This window comes from Prosopis cineraria, unplaced genomic scaffold, assembly GCF_029017545.1.
Source record: "Prosopis cineraria cultivar Desert tree isolate PC_DT_omini unplaced genomic scaffold, ASM2901754v1 PC4, whole genome shotgun sequence".
In the NCBI taxonomy this organism is placed as follows: Eukaryota; Viridiplantae; Streptophyta; class Magnoliopsida; order Fabales; family Fabaceae; genus Prosopis; species Prosopis cineraria.
The window spans coordinates 37,388,261-37,408,130 of NW_026555335.1; the positions used below are offsets into that span (position 1 = coordinate 37,388,261).

At 32.4% G+C, this 19,870-nt stretch overlaps 2 protein-coding genes and 1 long non-coding RNA gene across 4 annotated transcripts; 2 read left to right on the forward strand and 1 right to left on the reverse strand.

Annotated features, from left to right (window-relative positions):
- The first annotated feature begins 442 nt into the window (after window positions 1-442).
- On the forward strand, window positions 443-6,721 carry LOC129307916 (fatty acid amide hydrolase-like). Its single transcript, XM_054948871.1, has 19 exons — window positions 443-662; window positions 923-1,032; window positions 1,151-1,211; window positions 1,322-1,497; window positions 1,634-1,763; window positions 2,932-3,009; window positions 3,097-3,244; window positions 3,367-3,479; window positions 3,888-3,963; window positions 4,051-4,122; window positions 4,219-4,270; window positions 4,403-4,468; window positions 4,624-4,704; window positions 4,962-5,155; window positions 5,282-5,350; window positions 5,454-5,518; window positions 5,615-5,676; window positions 5,768-5,863; window positions 6,400-6,721. The coding sequence occupies exons 1-19, from the start codon at window positions 563-565 to the stop codon at window positions 6,463-6,465; spliced, it is 1,815 nt and encodes a 604-aa protein (XP_054804846.1). The 5' UTR covers window positions 443-562; the 3' UTR covers window positions 6,466-6,721.
- Window positions 6,722-8,829: 2,108 nt separating this feature from the next.
- Window positions 8,830-10,543, forward strand: LOC129307879 (uncharacterized). The gene is made up of 3 exons (XR_008592500.1): window positions 8,830-9,002; window positions 9,667-9,732; window positions 10,282-10,543. It is a non-coding gene; the product is annotated as an uncharacterized LOC129307879 (long non-coding RNA).
- Window positions 10,544-12,940: 2,397 nt separating this feature from the next.
- On the reverse strand, window positions 12,941-17,666 carry LOC129307636 (filament-like plant protein). Of its 2 annotated transcripts, XM_054948486.1 has the most exons (5): window positions 17,389-17,666; window positions 16,526-16,850; window positions 16,078-16,252; window positions 14,039-15,375; window positions 12,941-13,572 (listed from the first exon to the last, which is right to left on the reverse strand). In XM_054948486.1, the coding sequence occupies exons 2-5, from the start codon at window positions 16,634-16,636 to the stop codon at window positions 13,252-13,254; spliced, it is 1,944 nt and encodes a 647-aa protein (XP_054804461.1). In that variant the 5' UTR covers window positions 16,637-16,850; window positions 17,389-17,666; the 3' UTR covers window positions 12,941-13,251. The 2 variants fall into 2 exon arrangements, with proteins under 2 accessions (XP_054804461.1, XP_054804462.1); XM_054948487.1 differs by lacking the exon at window positions 17,389-17,666 and having other exon boundaries at window positions 16,078-16,133; window positions 16,526-16,613.
- Between the last annotated feature and the right edge of the window lie 2,204 nt (window positions 17,667-19,870).

Consider the following 19,870-nt stretch of genomic DNA (forward strand, 5'->3'; position numbering starts at 1 on the left):
TTTCTCGAGTTGTGTATTATTTTAGGAAAAAAATTCGAATGGCCAGTATAGCACAATTGCAATCCACAAACAAACAAGTTAGATAGGGAACTAAAATTGGTTTTGAATCCAGTGAGCAGTCACTCATTATCAACATATAATTTTTTTCAGAAATTTAAACCAACTCAAATCTGATAAAATTGTAGGAAGCACAACGGTAGAGAACATTGCTGAGTGCACGGGAAAAACAGTTAGGAAGTCGGACACTGTTAGGCTGACATGGAATGCCTCAGGGAAGAGTACAATGTTAATCTCTGTTTTACTCGTACAGTACTTTTCACCTTGTTCACGAAAACGACGTGTTTTCTTGTTGTCATCATTTCATAGTACCAGAACCGGACCCCATAGCACAAGATTATATAATACGCCTCGTTTGTTTGTATTGTCTCCATTTATCATTTTCTCCGCCTACTCTTTCTCTGATCTTTTCTTCTTCTTCCTTCTTCCTCTATTTCCTTTTTAAGTAGAAACCAACGTTTCCCTCTCTGCTCATTTGTCACTTCCCAAGTACATCCCGGTTCTGATGGGTCTGCTCAAAGCTAAACCTCTTGTTTACAGACCCGTGAAAGATGTTGATTTGGGACCCCATAGTGATGAATTCTATCTTCAGGCCAATGTCAAAGGTTCATGCTTTAATACTTTATTCTTTCTTTTCTCCTTTCTTGCTAGCTCTCATTTTCCTGTCGAGTTTTGCATGATACTTCTCTGGTTCGAAGCAGAGGAGGTTGAGAACGGCCCCATGATTCTGAATATTCTTTGTGCTCATTCACTATGAAATGAATCTTGGTTCTGAGGAAAAGAGACATGAATTTGAAACTTTTTATCAGAGTCTTCGGTGGTTGTTGCTGATACAATCGAAATACTAATGGTCTTTCACTTACAGCTCCTCGCATGACTGGAATTTTGGTCAAAATTTTCGCTAGGCTCATGGAGATTCCATTACTTGGAACCCTTTTACTGTACATCTTGAAAGGAAACAATCTCATTCACAAGGCATGTTCTTAATCCATCCTGTCACATGAAAGCTGAGATTCCATGTATATACTTCTCATTCACAAGAGTTTTTCTTCTGGCAATGATTATTGATGTTTGTGTTCAATTCCTTCTGCAGCTTATTACACATGCAGAACTGGAAGAGCCTCCTCTCTTTGTTCCCTTGCATCCTTTTGAAGGTTTGTTGATCTAATCAAGTTCTAAGTTTCTTTTGATGAAAAATGATTACAGTTCTTAGAGATCTGGACTGTGAAGAGTTAATTGCCCATGTAAGATCGTTTTTTGGCAGATCCTAAAGAACAAGAAGTAAAATGCCTAGAATCTGATTTATCTCCAGTACGGCAAGTTCAACTTGCAACAGAATGCTTGCCTGCTATATATTCAGAAAAGAAGCCTTCGTTCTTTCGATGGACAATAATGGACTACCACAGAGCCTACAATTCAGGAGATACAACTCCATTTATGGTATTTCATCTACTTTTTAATCATCACTCTGCTCACTTATCGGAACTTAAATTGCTTTAAGTTTTATCCTTCAAAATCTAATTTTTTTTTCATGTCTCTATGATGATCATGTGTATATATATATAATGTTTCATAGGTTGCAGAACGATTTATAGCTGCTGTTAGTCAATCAGCAAACCCCCCTTACCAGATGGCATTCTTTATTGACTCAAATAATGAAGACATACTAAGACAAGCAAAGGAATCTACTCTTAGATATGAAAGAGGTATATCGTAGCAATTTAAATTTCATGATGGTATATGATAATCCCATTAAAACTCATTTCATGAATTTGGATATTTTTTTGGGCTTTTGGCATTCTGAACTATTCTAACTTAACATGGACTCAACTCATTGAATAAATCTTGTACTTCTACTTTCTAGTCTTGGAGGCCAAGGAATGAAAATTTAAGCAGTTGAAATAGTACTTGAATTATAGAAGATTCAACAACAAGAAGAAGTTTTATCCCACAAGGTGGGATTGGCTATATGAATTGTACGATTTCATTGTGCTCTATTATTCACCAAATTTTTGCAAATGTTGTTAACTAAAAGGTCTTAGTCAATAACTTCCATAAATGTTCTCTTTGACTTTCTTCTACCCCTCTTAACAGAGCTCAAAATTATCCATTCACTATCCTTACTAGTGCCTCTCGTGATCTTTTTTATACATGGTCAAACCATTTTCAATGATTTTCTATCATTTTTTCCTTAATAGGTGCTACGCTCATTTTTTCTTGTATATGCTCATTTCATATTTTATATGGTAGTGAATGTTGGGCTTTAATGAGACAGCAAGAGCATAAAATTGGAATAGCAAAGATAAGAATGTTGAGATGGATGTGCAGATATATACGTAAAGACAAAATTTAAAATGAGCACATACGGAAAAAAGTGGGTGTTGCACCTATTGAAAGAAAAATAGTAGAAAATCATTTAAGGTGGTTTGGACATGTACAAAGAAAACCACGGAAGGCACTTATGAGAAGAGTGGAACAAATAACTTTGAACCCTGTCAAAAAAGGTAAAGGAAGGCCAAAGAGAATACTTTTAGAAGTTGTTGATCGAGATCTTTTAATTAACGATATTTCTAAAAGCTTAATAAATAATAGAGCATAATTGCGTCATATAATTCATGTAGCCGATCCCACCTAGTGGAATAAGGCTTGTTGTTATTGTATGTTCATTTTAGATTTTATCTTTACATGTATACCAGCACATCCATCTTGACATTTTTATCTCTGCCATTCCAACTTTATGCTCTTATTGTCCCATTAAAGCTCAATATTCACTACTATATAACATAGCTGGTCATTACAAGAGATTATGATATGAATTTTCTTGTATGTGTTCATTACAGAAGATTATGATATGAATTTTTTTTGCTTTGGCAGGAGAACCTATTTCTGTGCTTGATGGTGTTCCTGTTGCTGTCAAGGATGAAATAGACTGCTTGCCGTATCCAACCACAGGTAGCCTTCTTGTGTCTTAAATGCTCAATCGTCTGATAATTATTCATTTACAAGCTAAAAGGAAATAAATAAATAAATGTCTTCCAGGAGGAACAAAGTGGCTGCACAAAGAAAGGTCTTGTAAAGATGATGCTTGTTGTGTTAAGCGTCTAAGATTATGTGGAGCCATAATTGTTGGAAAAACCAATATGCATGAACTTGGGGCTGGAACTAGTGGCATTAATCCACATTATGGGTAAGAGAATAAATGATTTTCTACTAAATTATTAATCATAATTCATCACCAAAATTGGCTTCCTTTTTGACTTCTTCTGAGATTGGTTATGACAAGAACATGTCTGTTTAACTACCTTGTAGCGCTACTAGAAATCCGTACAACCTCACCAAGATTGCAGGAGGTTCTTCAAGTGGATCTGCAGCAGTTGTGTCTGCAGGACTTTGCCCTGTTGCCCTTGGTGTTGATGGAGGAGGTACTAATATTTTATCATTATTAATTTCTTAAGAGGGAGATCTTGTTTCATGTCTTTCTTCAGCTTCAAGGATAAAAGCATTGTAATTTTTTTTTTTTAAAAAAAAGTACCCCTAAAGGTTAAATTGAGAATTACACCATCTTAGAGGAGCTATAAAAACAGTTTTTATCCTTCTGTTTATAAATGAAGATCAGCATAGTCAGCATGGTGATATTAATCTTCCGGGTATATCTTTATTATTCACATTCTAGTACTCTAATTTATACAATTCTTGGATGGACTCAATCTTGAAACAAATAAAAGATAGACCAAGTTAATCATAAATAAACATGTAATTTTTATCTTATTGTAAACAAGATATGAGATAGAAGATAGTGAATCATTAATTTTCTTGTATAACTTGGTCAGGATCTGTGAGAATGCCTGCAGCTCTTTGTGGAGTTGTTGGTCTGAAACCAACTTTTGGTCGTGTACCTCATTCTGGGTGAGTAATCCTACGTTGTTTTTTGTACCATAATTATTGACCAATAGATTGTACTGATTTAGAATAATGTTCTTCTGCTACTTTCAGAGTTCTTCCTCTGAACTGGACAGTGGGGATGGTAGGAATACTAGCAGGCACTGTTGAAGATGCATTGATAGTGTTAGTATTACTGATCTTCTCTACTATAATACATTCCTCCTTCAAGCAACTCACAGATTAGCTTCCACAACTTTTACTGTTCTGTTTTTTTTACAGTTATGCTGCAATCAGTGGTGAAATTCCGTCTCATCAATCCTCGAACATCCCAGTAAGAACTTGTTTATAAGTTCAAGTATTGGGCCTATATAGATAATTTGGGCTTGGGCTTGAGAAATCTCTAAGCCCAAAATAAAAACTATAAGGTTTTGTCCTAATTTCTGTCTTTCTTAACTGTCCATAGGTGCATCTTCCATTGCTGGGCCTGACAAAGTCCATATCTAAAATCAAGTTGGCGAAATATGGGAAGGTTGGTAACCTGCTGCATGCCCTAGATTTCATTAAATTAATAATTCATTGATATAGATATATATATATATATATATTAAAGAAGTAGCTTGTTTCAGGTTCTGACTTGACTTCTGATATATCATTTGTTGGCCAACCACTAATTTGGTCAATTAGTGGTTTGATGATTGCAGTGATGAAGTAAGATTATGCTGCTCTCAAGCTTTGAACAAGCTTCAGGAACATTATGGTTGGCAGGTCTGACCAATTATAAAACTCTCATTTTTTTTAAAATATCTAAACTCAATTTTCAGATGAAAATATAAATCAAATAAACTAATCATAAATAATTGTACAAACATATCATTAAAAAGCAAGCATTTACATTTCAATTTATGATTGAGTTGACCAAAGCTACTTAAGAATCATTACATTTGAACCTGTTGGAAAACTTCATAGCATTAACTACCTAACCTGCCAGCTTAATTTTTTTTCTTTTTTGGGAAACATGAAAGACTTTAGAAGTGACCATACCAGAGATAGAAGTGATGAGGCTGGCACATTATTTAACAATTGGATCTGAGTGTAGCACGTGGCTTGATTCGATACGAGAAAAATATGTTGCAGAACAAGGATGGGATGCAAGAGTAGCTCTCAACATCTACGGTGCTTTCAGCAGCAAGGAGTATGTAAAAGCTCAAAAAATTAGGTACACCCTGTCTTGTCTGACCAAATTTGAAACTAAAGTCAACATATTGTCACCAATGATAAATAAACCAGGCGATGAAGCACAAACTTGTAAGCATGTTTGACATATCTGTTCTAATGTGTATAGGAATCGCCAGTTACAGTTTCATAAGAAGATATTTACTGAGGCAGATGTTATCGTCTCACCAACCACAGGGTTTGTCTATTCTCGTACTAATTTCTCAAACTTGAACATGATGTCTTTCATTTGATTAGTAGAAGGTTGCTCTTATCCTACATGTTCCTGATATTTGAAACAGTGTGACTGCGTATTCCATCCAAGATGATGCCCTCAAGACTGGTGAGCTTGACTACGTCAATGGAGGTATATAACTATATATACACACGTGAAACTCAAAAACTTGACGACATTAATTTTACAAATGCCTTGCAAAATCTGATTTGCTTCATGCCTTTTTAGCTGCACTAATTAGATATTCCATAGCTGGAAACTTTCTGGGACTTCCTGCAGTGACTGTTTCAGTAAGAAATTACCAAACTGTGCTACACTTTTCTTCACAGTACATTGTTCTGCAAGAGGTGTTTTATAAGGTATATAAATGGTCCTTCACAGGTTGGGTATGATAAATTGGGTTTGCCTATTGGTCTTCAGTTTATTGGAAGGCCTTGGTCAGAAGCAACAATTATTCACTTGGCATTTGCAATGCAGGTGAAATAAAATCTCCCTATACTTATTTTTGCATAAATAATAATAGCGTGTGTTATGATAATTTTCTCTTACTGCCAGTGATCTCAAACTCAAGATGATGCATTTTTATGGTTTGTCTAGTTTTAACTTCTAGGGGGGGAAAATACTGTCATTCAAGATGGGAACGCTTCTAATTATTAAAATGCTTTTCAAAACTTATTGTCAAGCGTAATAAACTGCTAATATAGACATTCATAGCTTACTTAACACTGCTAGCTTACAGCTTACAGTGTCACATAAAGTCAGCATAATGGAAAGTAATTGAATTATAGGAATTAAATTGAAAAATATGAATATATTTTAAAGAATGAAGTAACGATTTTCAATTGAGTTTCCATAATTTTCAACTGAGATTCGGACGTTCCCAAGTCAACTCATCATTCTTCTTGTAAGGTACCAAAGGGTCATTTTCCAGTGAAAATACGTTTATTTATAGGGTTAAAATAGGATTTTTCATCCTTTTCAGTGCTAAACACATGGTACTATTGTGATTCCAGGCCATTTGCGAGTCAGAGCAGAGAAAGCCAGAGGTTTTCTACAATCTGCTAAGCAAAGATGGATAGGGTGTGGCATATCAGAAGAAGGAAGTAATGTAAATTACGTTGCATGTTCTTTGAAGCTGACACAAGCAGAGCCTTGTTTCTCATGGGATTCTTCTGCTTGTTTATTTCCCTTCCTGAGGGAAGTTTCTGTTTACAAGGATTGGCTTTTTAGAAATTTTTTGGGCTTATTTATCAGATCAGCTGAGGAACATGAAGTTTTGATTTGAAAGAGAAATTAAAAAAAGGGACCAATGGAGATCATGCATTTGCCTTGAAATTACTACATTCAAGTTAAGAAATCATAAATGACAAGGAAAGGCTTAATCAATTGAATTCTTAAGAGACCAAAGTTGAAATTTATAATCGATTAGATCTATTAATTCAAGTCAAACTTAACGAGTCAACTTAAATAAATTCAAAACAATTTAGGATCGAGCTTAGTGAAATTATACATTTTTTAATATTCAGACCAAGCCCAATTGAGTTTGGGCTTAGCCAAATACAAAAAAAAAAATCATTTTAAAAACTATATAAATATATACTAAATATTAATAAATTGTTTAAATTTTAGATCATTTTATACTAAAATACCATATATAGTACATTGTTATAGATTTTTTTAGAAAAATAAAAAATAATTATATTATCATATTTTTATTATTTTTAATATATAAAATATCTCAAAATAATATTTAAAATGTATTTTAATATATTGATTTTTAAGTTTTAAGACCCACATATTTTTAAAAAAAAATTTGAGTCTTCTACATCATTCCCAAAAAGTATAAATTATATTTTTTTATAAAATAAAAATAACCAACTTTAAAGTAAAAAATTAAATTAAAAAAATTGATAATTTGGGTATTCAGCTAAATTTGGCCATTTGAGTCTATTCAAGCTAAGTTTGAATAAGCTTGACTCGCCTAAATTATAAACTCTATAATAAGTGTTGTAAAATATATTAGTTCAAACTATCTAACAATTCTCAAATTTGAAAACACTGCAGTAACATGATGGAGATATGGTGATGATCAATAAACTTCCAGCTTGATGGTTCTTTAGGATTGGTGGAGTTAGGAGTTAATTAAGTTTTAATCCACATCTGGCCATGTGAGTTCAATTGTTTTCCTGAGAAAAAAATGGAGATACAATAACTTAATGTTAAGGAAAAATATTAATTCAGGGACTTCAGTTTTTTATTTTAATTTTAATGATATATATAATGAGAGTAAATTGTAAGGTTTTCATAAAATTGTTTTAGTCACGCACAATATCTACCTGATTTTAGAACTTACTTGGAGTAAACAAAACTAAGTTTTTATTGAAATTATATAGAATTTTTAATAGGGAAAATCTCACCTAGGGCCTCATGAATACAAAAATTTGCATTTAGGGCTTAATAGAATATGAAAACGCATTGCAAGCCTAAGGGCCTTTCTTGCAAATTTGTTGTGAATGAAAAAAACGCATTTATCATTGTCTCAACAGAATGTTCATGTATACACAGCACAATGTCTATGAATCATCAACACAATGTTCATAAATGCACAACACATTTAATAGACATACATGGTTTAACTTGAAGTGAAATATACAAGCAAGCAAAAGATGAACAACATAATATCTATAAATATACAACACGATATTTATCAATTCTCAACACAATGGATATATGTAAACCTACAACATATGTACAACATAAAGTCCATAATGAACAACATACTTTCATTAAAATAATATACCTCAAGTTAATGTCCACCAGATGTGTTGTGCATTCATGAAAATTATGTTGAAAATTCATAAACGTCATGTTGTACATACATGGACATTCTATTAAGATAAGGGAAAAAGCATCTTGTCATCCACAACAAAATTTACAAGAAGGACTCTTGAACCTATAATGCGTTTTCAAATTTTATTGGGCCATAGATGCAAAATTTTGTGTTCTAAGGGTACTAAATGAGATTCTTTCTTTTTAGAATCCAATATATGTATTACTACACTAGCAACTGTAACATCCTGATTTTTATATAATAAAGAAATTGTGGAATTTAGGTTTTGAGGAAAAAAAATGATAATAATAGGAATTTATATTATTTGAGGTTATTTAGAAATAATATTATGATTAGGTATTTAATTATGAATTTAAAAATTTAAATTTAAAACCACATAAGCAATATTTAGTTAAGATATAATACATAAATAATTTTTTTTATGTGTGTGTTAAAAAAAAAAGAGAAGGTAGAAGGAACAAAAAAAAGGGGGGGTGGAAGGTTGTTGTTTCTAAGTCCCACATTAGTTAGATGAGGGAAAAGAAGAGGTGCCTTCATGTATAAAAAGGAGGGGGGTGTGCATTAGGAAGCATGAGAGGCTAAGATGCAATTTAGAGAAAATTGCAACTTTAGGCCCAAAGGTTTGAATAATTAAATTCAAACCTATAGTTTTTTTTTAATATAATTTTGGGACTCACAATCCTATTTTTATATTATTTTTCTCTCTTCCTCTCACGTTGCTCGGCGTTTTCTCGCAAGGGGGGATTATTTTCTTTTTTTCTTCAGGTATGTTCTAACTTTCCTGTTTAGATTAGCATTTAAAAATTTATTTAATTACAAAATTAATTTTATAGTTATTTTTTAAATAATATTAGCTTTCTAGTGATATGATTATTTTGTAGGATAGAGTAAATATTTTGATTAGGATTTTTTCTATAGGATAGTAAATCTGATGATATGATGGATTAAAAATATAGGTTAAAACTCTTAGGGATATAATAAATATTATAGAATATTTTCTTGAGGTTGAAACTCATGTTTAAGAATTTTTGAGTTAAAATCTAGATCTATATGGTTGAATTTATGTGGAATCTGAGATGTAGGGATAAACCTATGATTATTAAATATTTATTTAAGTATGAATAGGTATTTTTGAGGTTATAGAAAGGTGATTTGAGGCTTCAGGATAATTTTAAAAATTTAATTTATTTTTGGACGAATTTTTAGAATATAGAAGGATGAAATTGTGATACTAGAAGTGATTTGAGGATAAAAAAAATAGTTTATTAGGGTACGAGAATTTTAGAAAAGAATTTGGGAAGTTAAATGAGGCATAAATCTTAAATTAGTGTTAATATAGATTATAGATCTAAGACTTTCTAACTATTTAAATTAGAGTTATTTATTTTAATGTAAAATTAATATATAGTATTGTGAAATAATTATGTAGATTATATTGACAAAGATAGTGGTGAAAAAGGAGTTGTGAAGGGGAACTTGTTATTCAAGACACAAGGTAACCATTATTAATGTGTTGTGATGAGTGTGTTTGTGAATGGTTATGTGTTGTTTTGTTGTTTGGAAAAATTATGAATTATTGAAAATAAATACTGTATATACTTGTTTGAAATTATTGCCAAGTGGGTTAAAAATTTATTTTTGTTTATCATGATGAGATATTATTGTTCGGATATATTCCTGTTTGGATATTTGAATGATGCATGACTTGTCAGGGTATTTTAATGTATGGTGTTAATGGGAATTTCTGTTCGGTTAATTATTACCACGTGATAAGCCCTCATTGGACCCAATGAGTGGCGTGTCGCTTGGTCCAACTCACCTTTGGCCGGGTGATTTGGCGTCCGAGCATGGCGAAAGGAGGATATAAGGTGCAGTCATGCAAATTAAATACTTGTTCGGTTTGTTTGAAAGTATTGTTCGGTTAAATGTTTTGTGTGCCCACTTAGCAATCGCATGATTAGTTACATCCGCATGCATCATTACATATTAATTTTTGGTTACTGGGACTTTTAAGTCTCATTCCCCGTGGTTAATATTTTTACAGGAGCGAGTCCGGCCGAGAAAGCACCAGAGGTGTAACTGTGGTATATGAGACACCATCTTTTACGTTGCCTCTTATTTTAGATTATACAATGTATCTTGTGCCAACTTAGGACATATCTTCTTTGTGAAGCATGTAAACTCTAATCCTTTTTATTAAAAGTATTTATATGACCAAGAGGATTATGTCTGTCGCTCTTGATTTATGATCTGATTTGAATAACATGCTATGAGGATCATGTCTGTCCCTCATGGTTCTAATTGTTTTTTTTGAGATATTTTAAGACCTGTGGTATATTGTCTTGGATGTATCGTGGTAGAAATTTTTCTACCATGATAAGGGTTCAATGAAAAAAAAATAAAAAAAAGGATTTGTTGAATTAATAACTTGTGAAAAATCGGTCTGTAAATTTGAGGGTGTTACAGCAACAAACAATCTTATCTATCTAAATGAGATTAGGTTTATTCATCAGGCTCCATCAACAACAATTTTCTTGCATATATCGTTTATCATGATGCTCCTGTTTGATAACTTCGTTAAGTATTCTTGGTCTCCCTCTCCATCGTTTCAAAAGGCTAAGCATATTTAAGCCATCTCAATCTATTTACTATAGTTTCTTGTAAATTGATATTATCCTAGTTTTTTCTTGTGTACAACCAATACGGATCTTATTTTGATAACTTTCTCAAGTATTCTTAGTCTCCCTCTTCATCATTTCAAAAAGCTAAGCATATTTAAGCCATCTCAATCTATTTACTATAATTTCTTCTTAATTGATGTTATGGCAGTTTTTTCTTATGTACAACCAATATGGATCTTATTTTGATTACTTCCTCAAGTATTCTTGATTTCCCTCTCCATCATTTCAAAAGGCTAAGCATATTCAAGCCATCTCAATCTATTTACTATAGTTTCTTCTTAATTGATGTTATGCCAATTTTTTCTTATGTACAACCAAGACGGATCTTATTTGGGTAACTTCCTCAAGTATTCTTGGTCTCCCTCTCCATCATTTCAAAATGTTAAGCATATTCAAGACATCTTAATCTATTTACTATAGTTTTTCTTCTTAATTGATGTTATGCTAGTTGTTTCCTATGTACAACAATTACAGATCTCATTTTATTATATGATTACATATCTATTTTAATATTCTCATTCTTGTATTTGTTCTTGTCTTTTCTCACTTGACATTTACTAATGTATCACTATTATATATCATTGCCGATTTTATAACAATTTCATAATTTTTTAAAAAACTATGTACCTTGTAGTATATTGTTATTGCAAATAACTAAATGTGCATTTCTTTTTAAGGAAAAAATGGTGTCGTTTCAGCAAAATTCAAAAAGGGAAAATTTACTTCAACCACCTTGATCAAACTTATTGATAATCAACCCCCTAAATTTTGAAACATCAATTCAATCCTTATAGGTTTCACTTGAGCTAAATTGAAATTTAATTTTAATGGGCTAAATTGAAATTAAATTTTTGAGAGAAATGACACAAATAACCCTAATCTCCTCAAACAAAAAACAACTGACATAAGGAAACGGAGGGAAAATTTGTGACTTTTATTAATGGCATGACACCACTATAAATATAAATAAATGATGGTATAACACTACTATAAATATAAATAAGTGAAGTCAAGTACATGAACAATTCGTGTATAAAAAATAAACAATTGATGTATGAAAAATAAATAATTGAAATAAAAAAATTTTGGAACTCTCATTAACAATACAACACTACTATAAATATAAATAAATAAAATTAAGTATATAAATAACTCGTGTAAAAAAAATAAATAAATGTTGTATTAAAAAAAACAACTGACATATGAATTGGAGTTATTTGTATTATTTTCCTCAAAAACTTAATTTTAATTTATCCCAAGTGAGACCTACAAGAACTAAATTGATGTTTTGAAACGTTAAAAGGGTTGACGTTAATAAGTTTGGTCATGAAATCTCCCAATTCAAAAAAGTTTCCTATAACTCGTAGGCTCTAGTGTAGGATTTTTAAACAGGATGGAGAATTTCATAATTGAACCAAATTTAGGATTGATTAGTGTAATTTATTTTATTATATATATTTAGAAATAAAATAATAAGTTTTAACAAAGCGAAAAATTGAATAACTTATTTCAAAATAATCAAACTTTTTGTATGTAAATATCAAGTTTTACATAAAAATAATTAAATATTCTAAAAAAATCCAGTTGAATTCTTAGGAAATAATTTCTTTTGCATCACAGGAAATAAACGTTTGAATGCCCCCCCCCCCCTCTTCTATTACACAAGCTTTTTTAAACGCCATTTTTTCTTTCTTTATTTCCTAATCAGCAAATTATCCTTCTAACTGCGAGCTTTTTCTGTGAGGTTCTTTATTGTAATTTCACTTCCTTGTTGCAACAAAATGAGACCTCCAATCCCAATCGAATCTTCCCCAGTACTACATCCGGTCTGTTGTTGGGAAAAGATAAACAGAAGGCAGAGACCCAATCAACTAGACCCCACCAATCTTTTCTTATAAGGCAAAAAGAGAGAGAGAATCTCTTTATGCCTTTCAAGTTTGAATTAGTCACATACAGACAATCATAGAAATGACAGATATCGTGACCTCTTCTAGAATCTATCAAAAACAATCAAGAAGAAACAAAAAATCAACTTGTCTAGGTGATCCCGTTGCATGATTAGAACCAAAAATTTCCACCTGATATATGGGATTCTTGTCTCATTGTTGAACTGACCAATGAATTAAAGAAGCAAAGCAAAGACAGCTGTAAGATAACAGGTCATCAAAACCATTTTCTTTACAAGTATTGGGATTTACACATAACTATATGCTTTGAGCAACTTGTGCTTCTGCAACCAGTGCTTTTAAAGTAAAATATGTAACTTTGGATTCATAAATGTTGAATCCAGGAGACTGTAAGGGACGAATAAACACATTTAAGTATGACTTAATTCAGTGAGTTCCTGTTCTGCTTACACTCTTACTTCTAGCAGAGAACTTACCAAAACCATTGCGGCTTTTCTCATGGTCACAAGATGATTTTAACAATATTGATGACTCAGGATTTCTTTTAGGCAGATCGAAGTGATGTAATTTCAAGGGATCAGCGCCATTTTTAGGACTTGGCGTAACTTCACGAGTTAGGTCCATAGGGTTCTCTGAATCAAGCAGGAAATCTTCCAGTGTTGCAAGGGACTTTAACTGATGACCAAGAGATGCAATGGTCTTTTGGCACTCAGCAAACCTACTAGAAGCCAAAGCAAGTTCCTTCTCCTGCAATAAAAATGTGGAGATAATTAAACGTGTGAAGCAAGACATTAATTCGATGCAATTCCAACAAAGCTTCACATATTTATAGTTCCCCTAGATATTAGCTTCAATGCCGGCAAATGTGACAACTTTTTTTCCATTGACTAAAAAATTAATTTTAATAGAATTGACGTCTCCCGCAATTTTACTCTGGTATGTATTCTAAATCATGAATGATAAATGTATTCATATGCCATCCTTATGAACTGAACGGGGAGCAAAGCAAGTGTGGTTCAGCAAATCTCATTTCGAATAGGCAAAGCATGATTTTACAAGCCATGCTATCGTGCTACTTTGGAGTCCTAGGACACATATAGTGTTTGACTAGCAAGTCTATTTTCTGGGGGAAAAAATAGCTCTTTTCTAAGCATTTATGCAGAATGGCAAATAATTAGCAGATTTCCAGTGTTCCTAATTTTAGCAAACTGACCTGCTTTAACTTCAACTCAATGTTAACGCCTTCTCTGTGCATTTTCTCAGCCTCTAGCTCTAGTTGAGATTCATGCTTCATCCTTGAAAGTTCAACTTCCATCCTCCCACACTTGGCAACATTCTCGGCAGACAAAGCTCGCTCCTTCTCAATCTCCTTCTCCAATGAACCAATTTTTGAAACCAAATCCTCTACTTCGCTTTGAACAATTCTTAATTTTGATGCAGTTTCCTTATATTTTGTTTTGGTTGACTTCAGTTCTTCATAAGCTTCTTGATTTGTCTTATTTACAAGAGCTAACTTAGTTTGAAGCTCTGCTACCTTCAACTCTGCTTCCTTTACTCGACTCTGTGATGCCTGAAGCTGCTTTCGGCACTCAGCAAATGCCATCTCTTTCTCAAGTCTATCTGCTTCCATCTTTTCCACCTTTTCCTCCAATTCAGTATTCTTTTGAATTATAGCTTGCAGTTCATCTCTGATTGCGTTTTGGTCAGCATTGGGTTGACTTGATGCCAGTCCTGCCTCAGCAGAAATGCTTCTACTTTCTGTATCTGGCAGTGCAGCAAGTCTTTCCATCTCAAGAAAATCATCCATGAGAGTGATCTCAACTGGAGGGGCCACAAGATTTTTTCCAATGGCCTTTTCATTCTTAAACTGATTAAGTTCTGTGATTAAAGCGGATGCCCATGAGTCAGAACGACTTGGCCCGCATTCATTCATCTCCCAGCCACCTGATTTGCGCACATCACTTTCAATAGCCTGTAGCCTTTCTCCACTATCTGACAGGCTATCTGCAAAGGACTCCACATAAACTGAAGAGGAAGCCAAAGATTTGTGATCATTAGCAGAAAATGTTTTACGAATTATGGCTTTTAGTCTCTGGCACTCAGCTTCAAGTTTAGCCACCTTCTTTTTGCACTCAAGATGTTGCTTGCTCGCTGTTTCAGCAGCTTCTGCACTCAAATCTCTCTCAACGATCCTGAATTCTAGTTCCTCAAGTCTAGATTGCAGCTCAAGTTTAAGTCCTGAATTTTCTTTCTCCACAGCCTCAAGTCTAAGGTGAAGATCAGAACGAATTGATGCAGAAGATTCAGCTTTAGCAGTTTGAAGTTGAGCCTCAAGCTCAGATATTTTGGATTCCCAGTCACGAGAGCTATTTGCAACAGCTTCATTGATCTTTCGCTCTTGTTCTTCTCTAGCTTGTCTCAATTGCCTCATACACTCCTTGAGTGCCCCGTCAAGATGACTAACTCGATCTTCAAGAGTTGAGTTCTTCTGATTTGCAGAATTAAGTTGTTGTTTCAAAGACAATACTTCATTTTCAGCCTTCTCCCAGCCTAAACACACCCAAAAGCCAATATCAGGAACTTATTGCATTTGTAAATTTAAGTTTTCAACTTGCAAGAAAAGAAAAGATAGAAAACCAAGGTGGTAATAAGCTTTCCAAAGAATTATGGATGAACTTGCCAAAAGAATGCAGTATACATATGATAGCCATGGGCTCACAGATAAAGCAAGTATTATGGATTATGGATACTCCAAATATGAATTTAATCCACGGATCAGGAAAAGACAATTTTAGCTTTCATTTAGAATTTTCATCCATCAAAGCCATAAAAAATAGTCTGCACTTGAAAAAAAAAATGTAAACAATAATCTATGCAATGACAGTAGCAACAGCCAAAAGTCATTAGCTTTCTCATTCCAAGAAAGCCTGACAATCAAATTACGAAAATTTAGAGATAGTGAGTAAATATTTTCTTTGACATGAATTAGCTCCCCAGTTGTCTTCAGCATTGGGCATGCGCATATCATTAATGCTCGCTGACGTATGAAACAATGACTAAACTGTTGGCGGTTGATTATGACTCTCAGTATCTGTTCCCCATGTAAGTTTTGTTCATATTCTCCCAATAACATCATCTTTTAAGGGTTTACTTTTGAGTTATGACTTGGATGAATCTCAAATTGATGCGATAATAAACATAATGAGGTAGCATCACTTATTGTGGCATGAAAGGAGGTCCAAGAAATAGTACCTGAGACAGCTTCTTCAGCAACTTTTGCATGCTGCTTTACCAAGTCTTCTTTGGCCCTGATGTTTCGAAGACAAGCAGATAATTTTTCTGTTAGAATCTTCACGTCACTAACTTCTTCAATGGGTGCAGCTTTAGACGTGACTTCTGGTGATGGATTAGTTTGGGTTGGATATGCCTTGGAAAAAATAGTAGAAACATCAGAGTCCGTCAAATTTTTTTTCCAACATCACAATAACTTGAATAACCGGAGATATCAAACCTCAACGATTATCTATGATGCTAAAAGCCTATATGCTTTAGAAAATGACTGCGGCCGAGAAAACTTATGACACCGCGAGGGTACAGAAAGCTACTTGGAATTAGTTTTGCCTTTCACGGAAATGCCGAACCAAGATGAAGAGAAACTATTTAGAGAGATGGGCAGAACAGAGTCATACCACTGTCCTACCTGATCATCAAAGAATCTTTCCGAATAAGACGATATTGACCCTGAACTCTCAGTTTCACCAGGACTCTTCTCAGATGACTTCCTGCGCCATAGCCAACTTCGTCGGTCCATCTACAATTAACACAAAGCAGCACCTACCTATTACTTCACAGTGACTTTGTCTAGTGTTTCTTTACACGAATCCCCAATCCTGTATGGAAAAAGTTCATTGCTAACGGAATCTCAATCTCTTGGCTTGAAGTAAGAAGAAATTTGGAACTTGATCAGAGTAAAATTGATTGATGAATGGATTCAATCGGTACACGAAGTTCAGAGCCGTCAAAATCTGTAAGCAGAACGCACCCCAAGAAAAAAAGATCAGCCTGAACTGTTGAACCAGAGCACCAGACGCATATTCAAATTGAAAATAAAATAAAATGTAGTTATCAGCTTTGCTTAGAATTCACTTCCCAGTCCATCTAACTCGATTTTAACTTCTGGTAAAACCGCCCAAAAGGGAGTGTAAGATGTCAGTGGTCGCAACACGTAATCCAGTGAAGATGGACGATTGCAATACCCTTTTGAAAATTAATGTTTAATGGGCACTCTTACTTGAGACTCAAAATTCCAACAACTCATATGACATACACCTACCGACTCTCCCCAATTTCACGCCATTTGATAGAATTGGGAACAAATGGCAATATCGAAATACCAATGAACGCTGAATGTAGTGACCGGCTTGAAATATCACATGCAACCCAGAGAAAAAGGAAAAACAAAGAAAGCAACTTCGAGTACTCATTATAAAATATCTGGAAATCCCAGAGAGCAATCAACACGGAAAGCATTTGAATCGAGCTATATTTTAAGAATTCAGATACCTGCTTCCGGTGAGAGGTTGAACAAGACATATAATAGAATGCGGAAAAGAGACAGGTTCCGGAGATCTGAGAGGAATGTCAGGAGAATTGTAAGGATTGAAGGAACATCTTGGGAGGATGATTTCAGAAATATTATCCAACAGGTTTGTTCCTGAGGGACGGAAAAATAAATTCAGAATCGGGACAGAGGAGGAAGGAGTAGGACCATGTGATTGTCTTGAATTGGAAGGGAGGGTGGGCTGAAAGAAAAACTCAAAAAAGTCCACACCTAGTTTTCTCTCTCCCTCTTTCCCGTATCATGAAGATTTGATTTGCTGGTAAATTTATTCCAGTTTTTTAAACAGCACGCGCGTTATTCCCGCCCATTGGTCGACGAATTTTACTACAAACTTTACAAAAACATTAAAAAAATGATTCTAATTCTACAACTAATAACCTAATAATACTATTAATTTGGCTTTGAACTTGTTATATGATAAATTTTTAAGTAAATTGGGCGTAAAGCACCATTTATAGTTCCTCCCGATGAAGACGTAACATCAAATGTTATTAAATATAAATTAATTATAATATTAATAAAAATAAAAAATAATAAATTAATTATGTATTTTATTATAAAAATAAAATTAATTAAAATAATTTTTATTTATATATTTTAAAGTATTTTAATTGAATAGATTATAAATAATGTTTTACAATTGATTTATTTAAAAAATTTTACTGTTACATTGTTCGATTCGTGCGAACTGGAATGGCGACACTTTCATCATTTCCCTTCTTTCCGAGTCTGTAACTTCCTCGTCCCTGTCTGACAAAGCAGTACAATTATTATTATTATTGTTATTATTATTATTATTTTGGTGCAAAACAAAGCAGTACAATTCAAGTCCACAATTTCACGCTTACTTTAGAGTACATGGACGCTGTGATTGTGACCATTGAGTGTGAAACTCCTTCGTCTGAACTTGTGCTCTTTGATTGCGGAATATCAACAACTTTGTGAGAGCAAAATCTTTCGCTCTCTTAAGAAGATTGTTGCGCAATAATTTGTGGTCATTAAATCATCATTTTCAAATGTAAAATGACTAAAATCCAAGTCTCTGAACCAAGTAACCTTCTCTCACACTTAGTCTAATGTATATAAGAAAAAAAGATCTCATCTCAAAAAAAAATATAAGAAAAACATATTTATAAAATCTATGGTTGGCAACAAGAGTTTTTTTTTTTTCTTCGAAGAATTAGGGATCAAATTTTCAATTGAGAGTGTCTATTTTAAATTTAAAATTATTTTCAATAATTAAAAATAAAAAAATAGGTTTTAGATTAATAATTTTTTCTTAACTCTTAAATTTTTCAAAAAAAATTATTTACTAGTTTAATAATTTTAAATTTCTTAATTTCCTTGTGTTGTGAATGAGCTGAACTTAATTTTCCAAATATGTTTTTTGATAAACAATTTTTCAATTGTTTATATCACGCAAAAATAAATATTGAGTTGACCTTGAGGCATATGAAAAATCATATTTTTTATATTATTAGAGACATATACAAAAAAAAAAGTTATAAATTCATCAAATTTAGTATATTTAATTATAAATAGTTGTGTTCGAATAAATATACTTTTAAAGCTTTAAATATCAACTAGGTAACTAATATAACGTGTAAGCTTGAACTATTGAAAATTGTTTTAAATCCAATCAAAATTGGAAGGTATTCTCCCTTTCAATGACAAATATTAAGTGCATATTTATTTTTTTTATTAATCAAAAGTCAATTTGCAAAATTTTATTTAATAAAGATCAGTTTAATAAAAATTAATTATTATAACAAAATTTTATTTATTTATATTTTTTTAAAATTAATTTGGTAAGCTAAAAGTTGTTTGTATTATATATATAGTGAAATATTTTTTTGAATATATAATTACCAATGATGATATTGATTTATGATGATTTATAATTTTTGTGATACAAACATAATGTTTAACAAATGTTATAAAAATTTTAAATAATATAAAATTTGATATGTTAAATAATAAGAATAAAAAATATAAAGTTTGGCATGTTGAAAAAAAATTATATAATAAATAATTTAACATATATTAATATAAAAAATTAACATGATTAATTACTCCATCTATAATGTATAATCTTATTTCTAATTAAATCATGAACTCTTTTCATCTCTGTATTAAAAGTTATACTTAAAATTAAGATAGAGGTACATGGTCAGTGCAATTATCATGAGAGTTAATCATATTTTCATCATTAAAATGCATAAATTCATAATCATATTTTATACCCCTAATCTTTTTATAAGACATTTTTAGAAAAAAATTTAATTCTTATCGTAAATTATTTTTAAAAGAATTTAATTATTTATTACAGTTTATAATATTTTTTTTGTTTTATTTGACTATTTTTCATTAAAACATGTGTTCAAGTATGAAAAAAAAAATTGAACAAGGGACACTATGATGATG

Bases quoted from the DNA above. Each gene is read 5' to 3' on its own strand.
- LOC129307916 (XM_054948871.1), top strand. From the start codon at position 563: ATGGGTCTGCTCAAAGCTAAACCTCTTGTTTACAGACCCGTGAAAGAT. The intron at 1,033-1,150 runs GCATGTTCTTAA...TTCCTTCTGCAG, and splicing joins GAAACAATCTCATTCACAAG to CTTATTACACATGCAGAACT. The intron at 5,519-5,614 runs GTATATAACTAT...ATGCCTTTTTAG, and splicing joins GCTTGACTACGTCAATGGAG to CTGCACTAATTAGATATTCC.
- LOC129307636 (XM_054948486.1), bottom strand. From the start codon at position 16,636: ATGGACCGACGAAGTTGGCTATGGCGCAGGAAGTCATCTGAGAAGAGT. The intron at 16,253-16,525 runs GTAGGACAGTGG...ATTTTTTCCAAG, and splicing joins AAAGATTCTTTGATGATCAG to GCATATCCAACCCAAACTAA. The intron at 15,376-16,077 runs GTACTATTTCTT...GGGTGTGTTTAG, and splicing joins TGCTGAAGAAGCTGTCTCAG to GCTGGGAGAAGGCTGAAAAT.